This window comes from Balaenoptera physalus, assembly GCF_965194825.1.
Source record: "Balaenoptera physalus genome assembly, chromosome: 14".
Lineage (NCBI taxonomy): Eukaryota > Metazoa > Chordata > Mammalia > Artiodactyla > Balaenopteridae > Balaenoptera > Balaenoptera physalus.
The window spans coordinates 24,358,002-24,374,188 of NC_138893.1; the positions used below are offsets into that span (position 1 = coordinate 24,358,002).

Here is a 16,187-nt window from a genome sequence, read left to right on the forward strand (position 1 = left end):
CTAGGTTCCCAAACTGCCCTGTTTGCAGACACCCCAGTGAAAGGACCGAACTTTGGCCGGAGGGGCCATCCCACTGATATGACGGCCCCATCTCGGGCCAGCACTCCTTGTGGGCTGTGAGCATGAAACTTTGAGGTCTTGTTCTGCTGAGCAGCCCGTGCCTTTCTTGAATATCAAGGCTATTTAACCCGCTGTCAGTCTTTTCAGCCACATGTTTGCAGACGCCCCTAGAACTTCCCTGAGATCTCAGGTCACGTGCTTTGCTCATGTGTGTTAAGGTGAAAGCTCATCTGTGTTAAGGGCATACGGCTCCCCTGGATAAAGCTAGTGAGTCTGGAAGCTGAGGAGTGGAGCCCGCTCAGGTGATGGACGCGACGCCAGCCTTGGTGACCAGCACCTGCCATTAAGGAGTGAACTTTGGATTCCGTGCTATTCACAGGCCAGAGCACCACTGTTCCTAGATCCCCGGGGGCAACTACAGCCCTGGACTTTTCCAAGTTGCATCTGCCTGGGGCACAGGTGTATGCCGCATACCAGGCTTCTCCTCTGAATGCAAACATGCCGTCCCCCAACAAATCCGCTCCTGCAGTTCTCCAGCAAGTTTGACCAGACATTGTGCCTTCCCTTCTGAGAGAGGGGACCGCACATATAATAGGGGTCGTCACCTCCACTTGCCAAAGGAAGGCGTTTGTCTCACAGACTCAGAAGAACTTTGACCACCTGCTCCAGCCTCACTGTATGCTCAGTGCCTTTTTAAAAAAATGTACATGCCTTTCCTTGCCGGTTAAAGGCATAAAACAATAAATTTTGAAAATAGGTAGATGTTTGTGAGTATGTATTGAATATATTTTTAGTAGAACAGCTGAGGAATTGACATGCTGCACTTTCTGCTTTTCACCATTGTGGGTACCTTTCCGGTTCCCCGTGTTCTGAGCCCCTCTACCCCCATAGCCCATCTCTCTTCTCTCTCTTTCTCTCTCTCCCCTCTCTCTCGGCTGGATACCCATGACTCTTTCCAGTTGGTGGACTTCTAGGTCATCTGTTTGTTCATGCACACACAGAATGCTGATATGAACACCTTTGTACACATATATTTATCTTAGGGGCATTTTTACGAGTACTTTTCTTGTATAAATTCATATTACTGGAATTGCCAGGTCAAAAGGTACATGCATTTTATTTTGACAGATATTGCTAAATCGTCCTCCAAAAAGATCAACCAGTTCACGTGCCCACTAATAGATTCCGCCTATTCTCATAAGCACTGTAGATCATCCAATCTTAAGTGTTTAGACCCATTCATTGTGGCAGTTGGCATTTCTTTAATTGTGAGTGAAATTGAACCTTTCAACTGGTTGATTGGCCATTTGTTTTGTTCTGTATTCCTGTGAAGTGTGTGTTTGTCTTCCTTATTGAATTATACGGAATCTTGTAAATCAAGGAGATCAATATTTTGTCTATAGTGTGATTCCAATATTTTTCTTTTGATTTTTTTTCCATAAAACTAATTGATCTTGAATTTTTTTCTTATTGTGGTAAAACATGCATAACATGAAGTTTGCCTTTTTAACCATTTTTAAGTGCACAGTTCAGAGACATTTATCAATAATACCTTCACAGTATTATGTAACCATCACCATTATTTCCCATCTTTTTCCTCCCCCAAAACAGAAACTCTGTAACCATTTATTGATAATTCCCCTGGTAACCTCTATTCTACTTCCCGTATCTATAGATTAGCCTGTTCTATATGCCTCATGTAAGTGGAATCATGCAATATTTGTCCATTTGTGTCTGGCTTATTTCACTTAGCGTAACGTTTTCAAGGTCCATCCATGTTATAACATGTGTCAATGCTTCATTCCTTTTTACAGCTGAATAGTATTCCATTGTAGGGATAAACCACATTTCGTTTATTGATTCACCTGTTGATGGACTCTTGGGTTGTTTCCACTTTTTTGCTGTTGTGAATAATGCTGGTATGAACGTTGGCATACAAATATCTGTTTGAATCCTTGTTTTCAGTTCTTTTTGGTGCATACCTAGGAGTAGAGTTTCTGGCTTACATGGTAATTCTATGTTTAACTCTTAGAGTAGCAGTCAAACCTTCTACCACAGCAGCTGCCCCATCTTGCATTCCCACCAGCAGTGCACACGGGTTCCACGTCTTTCTCCATATTATTTGCCAACACTTGTCTTTCTTTTTAAAATTCTTCTTATTATTATTTTATTACCATCAGAGTGTGTGAAGTGGTACCTCATTGTGGTTTTGATTTCCATTTCCCTAATGACTACGTGTTGAGTACCTTTTCATGGGCTCTTTGCGTGTCTTCTTTGGAGAAAGGTCCATTTAAGTCTTTGCCCATTTGTAACTGGGCTATTTTTGTTTTAGTTGTTGTTCCCGAGTTGTAGGAGTCTTGTATATATTATGAATACGAATCCCTTATCAGATATTTAATTTGCAAATGTGGTTCCCATTCTGTGGTTTGCTTTTTCACTCTGTTGATAGTGTCCTTTTATGCAAGAAATTTAAAATTTTTTATTAAGTCCAATTTATCTATTTTTTTTCGTTTATTGCCAGTGTTTTGGTGTCATATTTAAGAGACCATTTTCAAATCCAGCATCATGGCTTTTACCCCCTACATTTTTGTCTGAGATTTGCATAGTTTTAGCTCTTAAGTTTAGCTCTTTCATCCATTTTGAGTGAATTTTGGTACCTGGGCTTTTTCAGAGATGGCTGCTGTCAAATTCTTTTTTTTTCATGTGAATGGACCGTGCTTTCTCATTTCTTTGTATGCTTTGTAGCTTTTTATTGAGATCTGGACTTTCTGAGTGTGATGGTGCGGCAACCCTGGAAATGCGATTCTCCCGCTCCTCAAGGATTTCTGATTCCTGCTTGTTGAGGGTTGGAGCCGTCCATTTGTGACTTTTCCAAACTAGATTTTTAAAATATGTATTTATTTATTTGGCTGCACTGGGTCTTAGTTGTGGCATGCAGGCTCTAGTTCCCTGATCAGGGATCAAATCCGGACCCCCTGCATTGGGAGTGCAGAGTCTTAGCCACTGGACCACCAGGGAAGTCCCTCCAAACTAGTTTTTATGTGTGTATTCCTTGTCACTTCCAGTCCCCAGACTGAAGTTTCTGTTCCGTTATCGCTGAGGTCAGCTGAAGGACAGCAGCCTCTCCCCCCACCCAGCACTGCCCTTGATGTTGAAGTTTCCAGAGCTCTCAAATACTTGACTCCAGTCACTTTTCCAGCTCAGCAACTGTTTTGGTGGAGGGACGGACCCGAGAGTCCCCTATTTCACCGTTTTTCCTGATGTTCCTTTGGTCTTGTATTTTTAAAGGCAATCAAATTTGTGTTTTCCTTTATGACTTCTGAATTTTGAATCTTGATCAGGAAACTTCACTCATGATAGAATTCTTCAAAATGAACAAAAACACTCTAGAAAATAACCAACATCTTTAAAATTGTGTGACCTCATTTAAAAACATTATTTCTTCAGTTTTCCTGTCCTGCCTTTGGTCTCCCCGAGTGCGTCCTGTGCGGGGTGTGGGGAAGGGTCTGCCTCGTCTACACCTTATTAAATGTCTTGATGTTGATGTCTACGTATCCGCCTGAAGGACAAGCAGACAAACACAACCCACTCCTTCTTCAAAACCCAGCCAGAGCCAGTGGGGGCCAGGAGGGGCATCGTAAGGGAGAGTCCCAGCTCCTACGTGGAGGGGTGTTGGTGGATCTGGAGGCTGAGACGGGAGAGTGGGAGCGAGGGTAGATCTAGGTTGAATGTGCTGAGATGAGGGGCCCGTGGGGCACGGAGGTGGAGAGCCGGGCAGGAGCAGGGTAGGTAAGTGTGCCTTCTGGGGTCACAGCAGAGAGGGGATTGACTGTCGGAACCATGTATGGGCGCGTGGGGAGAGAGCATGGGAGTGAAGAAGAAAGCCCGTCCCCACCCCGTCAGCTCGGTCACCGCAAAGGTCTCTCTCTAGACCACTGGTTCTCATCAGGGGCAGGGGGTGGGGTGAGGCTCTGTCCCTTGGGGGACATTTGGCAATTACTGGAGACATCTGTGCTTGTCAGTCCTGGGAGGGGCGCCGGGCATCTGGGGGTCAGAGGCCAGGGGTGCTGCTCAAAACCCTAGGGTGCACGGGACGCCCCATCTTCCAGCCCCACGTGTCACTGGAGCCAAGGTGGGGAGGGCCCCACTGGAGAGCCCTGAAGGGCCCACCTGGGCTTGGGCTCTTGCCGAGGGAGCGCTCACTGGTCCCACAATGCTGTACTGGGCAGGACCCGCTGTGGACAGGCCATCGGTGGGAAGAGGCCACCAGAACCAAGTTGGCTGGGCGCCTCCAGAACCCCCCCTTCTCAGCTCGCTGCAGCCCCACACTGTTTACTGAAAGCAAGCCTGAGAGTAGATGGGGGTTGGAGCTGGAGCAGGAGGCATTACTGGGATTTCAAACAGCGCATATGGAGAATTGTCAGGTTTTATAAAAAGAAAAGGTGTGGAGGGCTTCGCAGTCGTGGAAATTCATATCTTTTCCCATAAGCTTCACATTCGTTATGAGCTCATTACAGAGCCTCCTCAGGAAGGACGTGGGTTCAAGCAGTCCTGGGGGACGGGGGCAGCGGGTGAGGACATGGGACGCGCACTGCAGAGCCCAGAACCCTGCACCTGTGCCCGCACAGGACGTGGTTATGAGAAAGTGGTTTCTTGGGGGTGACAGACACAGAATAAAAAGCAGGCAAGGAGGCAGTTGTGATGCCAGGGAGTGTTTGGACATCATTCAACCTGTCAACACCGAAACAGTGATGCTCTAGAACCATCTTTATACTCATTTTTCCTCTTTCCTTTTGGAGGCAGATATGAAACACCAAAGCACCTTTTTACTTTTTCATTCCGAAAGCTCATCAAACATTTATAGGGCCAACCTCTTCAGGATGTGAGTAGGGGACCCGACTTCAAAATCAATTTGGCTTTTAGAAAGCAGACATGTAGACAGCAGTGGTGGGCACACCGCATGCAGGAGAAATTGGGTTGTTCATTGCAGGAGACAAAGCGGGGAGTCCGGATCTGTGGTTCAAGCACAAGGAGGTGAAGGCAGCGTGGCTAGCAGGGCTGGTCCAGGGCCTAAGTCCTGTGAGGGGTGGGGTCAGGTGGACGCCCCTTCCTCCTCCAGCCCTTCTGGAAGGTCCAGCAGCCTCTACACGGCCAGCAGCTAGAGATGACTTCTCTGCACCAAAGCGCATCAGATTTCTCTCCTGCTGAAATATGAAAGGAGTGCACCCTGAGAGCGTAGTTACAGGATTGAGGTCCCTCTTTAAGGGAAGTCTGTTTTCTTAATTTCAAGATGAGTCTGCTTGAAAGTGGTGCTTCCCGACGGCTTGTCAAAGCCACAGGCTCCGTGCTAACAGGCAAACTTGGCTTTCTTTCAGCCAAGCCCGGCGATGGATCACGTTCCGAAGATGGCAGGGAAGACCCACACGTGAAAACCAAGAGGAATCGGTAGGTGGCCACGCCCTTTCCTGTGCCCTTTCTTCGAGGGATGATTAGGTGGTGGAGAAAGAAAAGGGATCGCTTTGACTCTATGGACTGAGCCAAGAATGGATCCAACCCCTAAACAGAGGGCGGGAGGTCCCAGGTCTGTCTTAGCAGAACCAGCTCTGGGTGCCCCGGGTCTACACTGGATGTCGTCTCCCCTCCCCTGGCCTCCCCGGGGCCACGTTCACCCCTAGCCTTGCTTTTGGGGCCCTGAGGAGTGGAGAGAGCACCGAGGTGAAGGTGGTGCTGTGCGCTGGGTGGGGGGGGGGGTGGTTGTGCGTCTGGCAGCCCTGGGTTGGAGGTCCAGCTCTGTGTCTTGCTCGCTTAGTGACTTTGGGCAAAGTAATTTCACTCCCACATCAGACTTCTCATCTGCAAAGTGGGTGACGCCCTAGTGAGATGTTGCCCGTGTGACTTCCTGTGGCACCAGGAGAATAAGTTCTCCATCCAAGTTTGCTTGTTATGATTTGGTTGTGGCCACAGCACAGGAAGGAGGGAAATCCGCCCTTCCTTTCAAGCGGGGGGCGGGGAACGGTTGTTCCCGCTTTGGCCCTCCTGGAAGGCCCGGTCTGTGGTCCCTTTCCTACTGAGTTCTGCGTAAAGGGGTAAAATTAGGGGTCTGTGTGTCCAAGTTCCCAGAAGGGGGAGGTGGGAGGCACGAGGCAGGGAAGGATGAAGGCGAATCTAAAAAGGATCCACGAGGCCGCTTCCTGAGCCAACGTGGTTCCGATGTCCCGGCGGGAATGGCCCTCATCCCAGCCTAGAAGGGTATTCAGTCCTGTACCGGGTGCCCATTTACCAGCCCCCATCATGGGTCACCCCAGGCCTGCGGCAGGAATCCCTGAGCAGCTGTCAGGATGTTTGCACTGTGCGTATTTTCTCTTTAAAAAAATGTGCCTTAGAAGAAGTACTTTTGCAGTAACAAATGTTCGCAGTGATGAAGGAAAATGCAATCTTGACTCAGAACCTGTGCCCGTTCTCACCTCTTCCATCCTTGCCCTGTGGCTTCCTGGTGAAAGACGGTGGGAGAGGAAGAGAGAGAGGAAGTGGAGGCAGGGCTGGCAGCCAAGGGTCAGGGTGCCTGTGGAGACACAAGCCTACAGAATTAGTCCTAAGTGGGTACGTTATTCCTTTTATTTCAACACCTTTGGCCTTTTTCCACTGTGCACCCCTCACAAAACTATTTTGCTGACCAGGGCCCAGGTATATTGTCATTTTAACTGGTACCAAGCAGACCCCACGGAACTTTCTGGTAACAATGCAGGGAAGGGTAAGCAGTGTCCTTCCCAAGACAGGAAGGCAGTCTGGGTGGAGGGTGGGTTCTCCTTCCACGGGTGAAGGAGACCAGGGGCAGCAGTTTGGCGGGACCGGGGGCTCCCTGCGGCGCTGGAGCAAGGCACCTCCCACCCAGTTGCACAGGCCTCTGTTTTCCTGCTCCCCCATATCCTCTGCTTAGACAGTCACTTTTGGGGTCAAAGGACACTTGCCTGGGCCACAGAGGATGGACACCAAGTGTCTTCATTGGGGACCAAGGGCTCCAGGAAAGGAAATCAAGCGTCATCTCTTTATTGTTGTGTTCACACCCTGGTTGTCAGCTAAGCCAGTCTCTGTGATCTTTGGATAAATGTATATAATTTTAAAAACAAGATGAGCTTCCTGAGGCACAAGAGAAACAGCAATCTAGCCATTACTGGATGCATTTTGAACTCGTGCAGGAGGGAGGTCTCAGCTAGCTCCCAAGGAGTGGGGATGTCTGCCTATATCACCCAGTTTTATTCGTTTTCCCGTGGGACTGGCCCCAAACTCTGAACACTTGGCATTTAAATAATGTCAAAGCATTAGTCTCGGCTTTCATCATCTGCAAGACTTCTTCCATGACTCAGCACTGACTTTGAAACCAACACGGGTGTTTGCATGAAGCTTTTGGCCATCATATGATTCCAAGCCCCCTCGGCCCTCAGGTGCCCAGGCACCTGGCTCCAGCCATGGTTCAGGCCTCGGTCCCTGGGTCACTCTGTTCTGCCACTGAGATCCAGGAGGAAAAGGTTTCAGCGGAAGTTGGGGGGCTGCACTCAGGGTCTGGAACGTTCCATGAGTCCTGGTCATTCACTTCTGAGCCGCTTTGCAAACTGCGCCCAGTCTAGGGGAAGCTTCACCCTCGTGTGGCTTTTTCCAAAGCTTCCTCCCAGCCTGGGCCTGCGTGCCCCTTGCTCAGAGCTCTTCACTCGGGTGCATGGACCCCAGCATCATCTTGGCATTTTTGTCCTTTTGGGGAAGGTGGTTGTCAGTAAGCCCAAGGACTCCTCAAGCTTCCAGCTGCTTCTGGGCACTTGTATTTAGCAGACGCTGCATAACTAGTAAGAGGCCAGGCTCCAGAGAACCTGCCCAAATCAGTCCATTTTGACCTTCCCTTTCGTATACATAGTGTAATTTTTCACATCAAAAAGCACTTAAGTGCTTCTGCAAATTATGACTCTTCAGCGGCCATATCCTGGCCTCTAAACTACGAGGCACATTTTGGACGCTGCTCTCTGCTCCCTGCATCTTTTTCACACCCTGGCCCAGTTCATATACATTTTGAACATTCTTACACAGATGGGATTAAATCAGTTGTGCATATGATTCAGGTCCAAATGATAACTTTTCCTAAAGTTCCCTGGGAAGAGAAATATGTCACAATGACAAGCTTTCAAATTACCCAAATATTTTCAGCTACCTGGTAAGCGCTATTGCAGATGGCTTGTTATTTGCTGTTTAATGGAATGTGTTTGTGATGCACGATAGTGCGTCTTCCCTGGGACCGGAAAACTGATCGTTTGCATCTCCCCTTTGTGTGCAGTGCCCAGGGGTTCGGCTGGTTTCTGATGTGTAGGTTGTTTATAGTTCAGACCTGCTTTTCAAATGTGCTGTCTACTTAAAGAATTTAGAATTTATTTCAAATCGTTGAGTTGAATTATTTGAAGGATTCAGCAAAAGTATATTTGGTTTAAAAGCCAGAGTGAAATCGTCACTCTTTACAAAACCCGTTAGTAAAGAAACTGTCAGTGGCACGTACGGCTTCCAGCCCCTTCACGAGGTGCCAGGTTTTGCCAGTTGCTGAGCCAGTGGATTCCTGCTAAACTAGTGGTTTTCTGTAGCGTGACAGGGTGCAGTTACTTTTTTGAGTTTTTAAATATCATCGGCCCCACGGCTTTGGAAATGTACTTATGTTTCTAGGCCATTTGGTACAGAAGCCTTTTACGGTAAGTGACCGAAAGAAATCTCTTGGCTTGGAACATTGTTTATTGTGGTAGCTCGTAAACTTTGGGGAAGTCCCGTTGATGGCCTTGAATGTAAGTGGTAAAGTTGACCTTCTACAGTAGCTGCTTCCATGGAGTCATATACAGCCATGGCTGGAGACACAAGAGCATGGAATTAGCAAGAAGTGCCCTTGTGGCATTTTTCTGCTTTCCCCAAATATGCCCTCCATTACTCTCCTCTTGACAAACCAAGGTGACCACGTCACACTGAAAGCATGTCCCCTGGACCAGGCTTCATCTTTAAGGATTTGGGGGCAGCCTGAGGAGGTAGTCCCCAGCCCCCATGCCCATCCGTGACACCGAGGTGCCCTCACAGAGCTGTGAGACTGTGATCCATCCACCTGCAATTCTGCATCCCACCTGGGGGCCGCCTGGGGCAGGGGGCATCTGTCTAGGACAAACAAAGAACACCACCATCCAAAAGACAGGACAAGACCAAACAATCCAGTGTCTGGAGGTTTTGTAGCCGCCACCCCTGAGCCTGTCCCCAGATCAAGCCCACACCTAGAGAGAGTCAACTGTGAGAGAGGAAAGGAAACACTCTGTTCACAGTCAGACAGCTGCTGCCGCCACCCGAGGTGCAAAGGCAAAGGATGGTCAGTGAGTGTGGGCAGCAAGGAGGGGCCAGCGTGCTGGGCCCTGCCCTCACATGCACCGTGAGACCAACTCTTTCACTTCCATATACATGACTTCCAGAATCCCAGAAAAATTAGCTGTTGAGAAAGTAAGAGCATGGCTCCGCTGAAATGCTCTAAGGTAATGCTAGAAAGTATGTGAATCCAAGTTAAGATTGCTATAAAATTACATCTTTGATGTGTCCCAAGATAACAAGAGAATGATCTACACTCCAATGCCAGTGCCGGAGTCTGGATTTCTTCATAAGATGGGGCAGTGTGCGTCTCTTTGTGGCCTTGGACATGCATGGAAAATGAATTATTACCATCCACTTGCCTTGTAAGTTAGTCTCTGTACATAGTTCATGATTTTAGTTTCTATAGAAACCTGCAGTTTTGTAAACCGTACGGAGTCTGTGCCCTGTGTCATTAGGGCATCCTACCTGGGATGGACGCCTCATTAATACCTGCCCATGAGAAGACTGTGTGCACAGTCATTTGTCATGGGATTTTAATTTGTCCTTTCAGACTGAAGCATAAATATTACCTGGCATTTATTTTCTCTGCAAAAAAGGATTATAAAACATGAATTTCTGAGAAGGGAGACCAGATATCAGCATTAATCCTGAGACCCGTGCATCACACCCTCGTGTACTATGGCAGGTGTTGTTTCCTAGAGTTTGGGTGAATAGGCCAAGTTCTCTTTCCAGTTTCCGTGAAACTTTTCACCCACATGGAGATAAATCTGAAATCTGACCACTAGGAGGCCAACCTAGAATCGGTTCTAGAGCCCCTGACCTTACAGCGTCTTCACTGGTTCTTTTTCAGACAAGTCAGCCTGCCTTTCACTGCCTTTGGCCCTGTTGTTCAGTAGCACTTGGCCTTCAGCTGTTACCACGTATCACGTATCCTCACATACCAATAGGAAGGAGACCTGGCCGGGCATTCCTGGGGCCCTTGCTTGCTGGCCGCAGGCACGTAGCCTCTGAGATGAATCCATCATAGGTCTGTCCTCCCTTGCGTGAGGGAGGGGCCTGTTGTAGAATCTTCTTCTTTGAGGCTTCATTCAGCAGTTGAGAGCATGCCCAAATGTCCAGCATTTGCTGGGGACCTGGGGGCCTTCCCAGCCCCTGATGACCATCTAATCCAGCATGGCGCCCACCCACAGGCAGGTCTTTCCCCTGCCCATGGAGTGGCACCAAACCACTCCCAGATGGAAAGACAGGAGACCTTGTTTCATCTCCAGCCCTGAGGATCTGACCAGTAATTTATCAGATGCTAAGTGCCTGCTGTATGCAGTGTATTGTATGCCAGTTTCCCAATCTGGTCCTGACGGGACACATCTGGGAGCTTCCCAAGGCCCCCTTCTCCCTGGTGGGATGGAGACTTTCAGGAACAGTGTGAGGCTTACATCACCTGCCAACTGATTGCAGAAGAAGGAGGCTTGGCCCTTCCCTGGAAGGTCATGGCCCCGGGAAGACAGGCAAAGCAGATGGAGGAAAAAATAAACGACCGCATTCCCAGATTATAACTACTCCTGCCCCTCCCCCATCTACCACGTCCTCTCTCTAGGACAAGAATTGAACACAGGTCTATTGCCACCCACCTTGTGTGTGGAGGGGGGCGGGGGACCAGGGGACACAGGTCAGTTAGGTGCCGTTCCATGCCCCTAGATGCTCTAGCCCAGGAGAAAGAGTGTCTTAATGCCGTGTCAGGTGATCACAGTGAGATGTGCTCTTCCCGGCGAGAGTACTGCTATGCGGTACCCCGGGAATCGCACTGTCTCCTCGGCTGGAAGCACCCTGCTGCCAGCTCGTAGTTGCAGAAATATCTCTGTCTCCTGCCCCATGTCCCACCATGTCACTACTCCTTTCTGGCCCTTTCTTTTTGAACTGACAATCTGGTGCTCTCATGAAAACATGGCTGAGCTGTAGCCCCTCCCCCTGGGCACGGGGACCTTCTGCCGCCCCTGCACCGGGGCCGGGCACACTGCCTGATTCCCATGCCTCCCTGGGCCCCCGGCTTCTCCTTAGGGTCTCTGGGTGGACAAGCCTGGGTCTCTGCATGTTTGGAGCAGTAGCTGCTGTTTGATTTGAGTTCCTGCCCTGGGCAGGGACGGCCCAGGGGTCAGGTCTCTGAGATTCCCATCAACACCGGAGCTATTGCATCCCGGCCAGTGCTGTATCCGTGATAAAGCAGTTCGGGGACTTCGACAAGGCCATGGGGACATCAGGCAATCGGGGAGGTGACATGTCAGTTGAGTCTTAAGTAGGATTTTGACAGATTTCTCAAGGGAGCATAGGACTCTAGGAAGAGGGCATTGGAGGAGACGTGCCTCCTTGCAGATGGCGGGTCTGTCTTCAGCAATCCTTCCGTGTCATCGAGTTAATCCTTATTTATTTTGTGATTATGGTTTGCCAGAGGTTTGTTGCACCTCATCGCAGGGACACAGAGAAACACCGCCAGGCGGGGAGTACATCTCACATCGACCCACCATCCTCTTCCCAAGACTGGTTATCAAGAATTTTGGCCCATTCTGTACAGCCCCTTGGAGGTATAACTGTGCAGTCATCTGAGAGTCTTTCGTCGTATCTCCACGTATTTGGCCTCTGTTTGTGGTAATTAATGGTTTAACTCTGTTCAATCTTGCGACGCCTTCTGCCAGAAAGCGTGCTCAGCTTGACGTTTGCTGCCCCAGTGATGGGGACGGAGGCTGGTCCTGAAGAGGATGGAGGAGGGTGAGAGATTTGCTGTCAGCACAGGGAGAGGCCACAGAGGAATGAGCGCCGGGGGAAGAGGCAGCTCAGGCAAATTCAAAAGGCCCAGCTGAGATGACTTCTGGTAAGGCAAAGAGATCTTAATATGATGGGAGGGGAGACAGAGAGCGGCTATGAGTTTATTCCACTGTCAGACATGGTGCTGGAAAAGGCCCAACACAGTGAAAATGGCTCAATACGCCCAATGAAGAGGTCAGAGTTGATTTGCCCGTTTTTAACTTTTTTTTTTTTTTTTTGGCCGTGCTGCATGGCTCATGGGCTCTTAGTTCCCCGACCAGGGATCAAACCCAGGCCCTCTGCAGCGGACCACCAGAGAAGTCCCTTTTAACTTTTTAATATGAAAAGTTTCGATATAAAAAATGGAACAGGATATTTAACCCCCAGGTACACATTTCCCAGCTTCAGCAACTATCTCAAGGCCAATGTTCATCTTTAGTTCTTCTGCCCCCTCAACTCAGATTATTTTGAAACAAACCCCAGCTATCATATAAATTTCATTTGTAAATATATCTGAGCACATAACCAAACAATAAGGATTTTTTTTAATGCAACCATAGTCACACCTAAAAAAAAACAACAAATAATAATTCCTTTCTATTATCAAATAGCCTCCCAGACATTGTTCAAATTTCCTTGACTGTTTTATTTTATTTTACAATTTTATTTTTCAAATCAAGATCTAAATTAAGTTTGTACATAGCCCTCTGTGGCTCTCTCCTAAATCTATTTTGGTCTGTAAGTTTCCTTCCTTCTGCCCCAGCTTTTTTTTTTTTTTTTTTCATTTGTGTTTAAAGAAATCAGAATTTCTTCTGAACTGTGGAGTTTCCCATAGTCTGGACCTTGACCCACTGGTAGCACTGAATCTCCGTGGTGTGCTTTAACTGGTTCTCCTGGCCCTAGTAAGTTCTGTAACTCTGTAGTCAGATCAGGAGGCTGTGTCAGTTCAAGTTTGATTACTGTCTGGGGAAGAATTCTTCATGTTAGTGTTAAGTTCCTTCTATCGAGAGGCATGTGATGTCTGGTAGTCTGTCTTTTGTGATGTGAGCAGGTGACTTGCCCAGATCCTTTATTTCTAGAAGGACTTTTTCATGCTGATATTTTAATGATATTATTTCATTTGCATTTATTACTTAACTACTTTTATAAAGAAAAACATACCCTCATAAACCATTTGGTTCCACTGAGGTATAGTTCAAATAGAAAAAGCAAGGTAAATGCTTGATTCCTTCCCTTTAAAACTGATTTTCAAAATATTGTGTCAGCTCTCTAGCAGCAACCTCCAATGATGACAAATTTATTATGAATCCCTAGATTTACACATAGTTGATGTGTTTCAATCCATCTTTGTTTTTAATTTTAGCCTTTAAATGACACAGTATGTCTCTACCTTGGTGATTCTTGGGTAATTGTCCCAGGTATGATATGTACCTTTTCAAAGTGTAGGTGTGCATCTTTTCTATATAAAGGTATTTTTTTGAATTACATTTTAGTATTTGTTCTATTTCATTGCTTTGAGTTTCCACATTGGCAACTCCAAGTATACTGTTTGGTTCTTCTTTGCCCTTCTGCTGTGTCACTTTGTTTTGCATCCTTCTCATGTATTTTCTTGTTGTTTTTTGATTTTCCTCTCCTCACCTTCTGTTAGTCTTAAGGCATTACCTGTGTGGCATTTATTCTACTCAAGTTTGTGCACCTTCTGGTTTATTCTTCATTTCTAAAGTGTTTTTTTTTCCTTTTTTATTTCTAATTTCTTGGATCTCTGAGATGTCTTTTCAAATCTTTCTTTGGTCCAATATCCTTTTTTTCCCCTGAATTTGTCTGTCTGATATGTGCTGCTATTTTCTAGCATCCACCATTTTCTTTGAAAACTTTAGCTCATTTTCAGAGTCAGTTAAAATTTCATCAGAGTCTCGTGCTGTCTTCCTGCCTCTTCTGCCTTGCGGGTGTTTACTCTGTGTTATTCTCATTGTTCTCTTGCTGACTTGGTGTGGGGTGAGATGGTACCCATCGCTGTGGTTCCAGGTTCATTGGAATGGTGACAGAAAGAGGGTGACCTGGGATGGCCTTGCTGGTGTCTGGGCCCTGGGGCCCCTCCTCTCTTGTTGTCATACTGTGTGAACGTGCCCTGTGTTTGGGGGTCTGTCCCATGTGCTCCCTCACTTTTCCCAGGGTCTCCTCTCCCCTTTCCTGGTGTCTTTTCTAGTTTAGATTATGCCCATGTCAGTTTCTCTGTGTTTATCCCTGGTTTTATTCTTGTCTAACCCCCGTGGGTCACCTTGGCCCCTTCGCAGTTTGGAGCTCGGAAGTCCCCTCCAGCTTCAGTGCCCCCCCGTTAGCAGCCACAGGCCAGTGGCTTCCCCTCCATCTGGGGACATCAAAGGCTCATGCGGCTCAGGGCCCTGGCACAGGCCTCTGCCACCCCTCTGCTTCCCTGGGCAGCCGCCAACGCCCTGAGTCCGTTGGTGCCATGGTCTGGCTTCGCCCGCTCACGGTGTGAGCTCTTGGGATGCCTCACCCCTTAGTTTAGGAGGACATTGTCTGCAGGCTTCTATTTGGTTTTTTTTGTTTTTTTTTTTTTTAATTTATTTTGGGCTGTGTTGGGTCTTCGTTTCTGTGCGAGGGCTTTTCTCTAGTTGCGGCGAGCGGGGGCCACTCTTCATCGCGGTGCGCGGGCCTCTCACTATCGTGGCCTCTCTTGTTGCGGAGCACAGGCTCCCGACGCGCAGGCTCAGTAGTTGTGGCTCACGGGCCTAGTTGCTCCGCGGCATGTGGGATCTTCCCAGACCAGGGCTCGAACCCGTGTCCCCTGCATTGGCAGGCGGATTCTCAACCACTGCGCCACCAGGGAGACCCCCTGTCTGCAGGCTTCTTGTTCTCTTAGTCTAACAACTCCATCTGCTTTTGTGTGAGGACTTGGATAGATAGAAAAGCATCCGTCTGCCTTTGCTTTATTTTGCATCATGAGGTTTGTTTTGTCTTAAATCTTATTAGGACTAGAACGTCTTAGAGTCCTGTGTCCTATGATGGACGTGACTGGGCTCTTACGTTTCCTCCAATGTCCCCAAAAACAACGCTGGAAGCAGCAAGTAGAGGCAGGAGGTCGGTTTTGGCTTATTTGCTGTTGTGATGTAAGCGATGAAGTAGCCTCTGTGAGACGCACCCCAAATCCTCAGCCTGAGGGCACCCTGGCCCATCCTCAGGGCTGAGCATGCGGTGACCTTGCAGGTGCAACTAGAAACCGGGGCAACAGAGGCAGTGGGAACCGGATGCCGGCCGGTGTGACTTGTCACCTGTTGGGGGACAGTGTTGGCGCTCTGAGGCCAGCAGCGTGAGTCCCCAGATGAGGTGACCACACGGGCTCCAGTGACGTGCCTGAGGACCTCTAACTGCTGGGGAGTCCTCTCAGCTTTAGCCAACAAACTCTAAAGACAGGGCCACATGACACCTGCGAGAGCCGGGTCAAGGGCCGGTGGGGGCCCGCGGCCACCTCCGGCAGGTAGCTTGCACCTGTCTCTGGAGACCCGGGGCAGGGAGGGAGGGAGTGTGGGTTGGCACAAAACCCAAGTCACTCAGTGGCCCTCCTTACCCGGGACTGCACAGCCTCGGAGGCCACCATGGGCCGGCCACCAGCAGGGACCCCAGATGGTGGCCATGGCAGGAGCAGACACAGACTGTGCCAGAGGCAAACCAGGACCGCCCAGACCTCTTGGCGCAGTGGCCGCCCTGCCCCCGCTCATCACCAGCAGGAAAGCATGGATTGGACAAAGGCAGGAGGCTCGCTTACCACATTTATAGGAACTGCAAAATTGGGAGACAGAGCTAATAAATTGATGGCAGAATCAAGATGTTTAAATATTTCAACAGGACTAAAGAACAGGATCACATTTGCATCACAGAACTGCAGTGCTTGGAGACGTGTAAAGATCATCCTGTCCAAACTATCTGTTTTACCAAAA

The 16,187-nt window shown here is 48.5% G+C and overlaps 1 protein-coding gene and 1 long non-coding RNA gene across 2 annotated transcripts in view; both read left to right on the forward strand.

Annotated features, from left to right (window-relative positions):
• Positions 1 to 16,187, forward strand: part of LOC309642169 — a 998,009-nt gene that overhangs the window by 355,310 nt on the left and 626,512 nt on the right. The window lies entirely within an intron of this gene.
• Positions 1 to 16,187, forward strand: part of TCERG1L (transcription elongation regulator 1 like) — a 203,670-nt gene that overhangs the window by 157,496 nt on the left and 29,987 nt on the right. Inside the window, exon 8 of the mRNA XM_082423207.1 lies at positions 5,436 to 5,505. Coding sequence (XP_082279333.1) covers positions 5,436 to 5,505 — 70 coding nt within the window. The remainder of the gene's footprint in view (positions 1 to 5,435; positions 5,506 to 16,187) is intronic.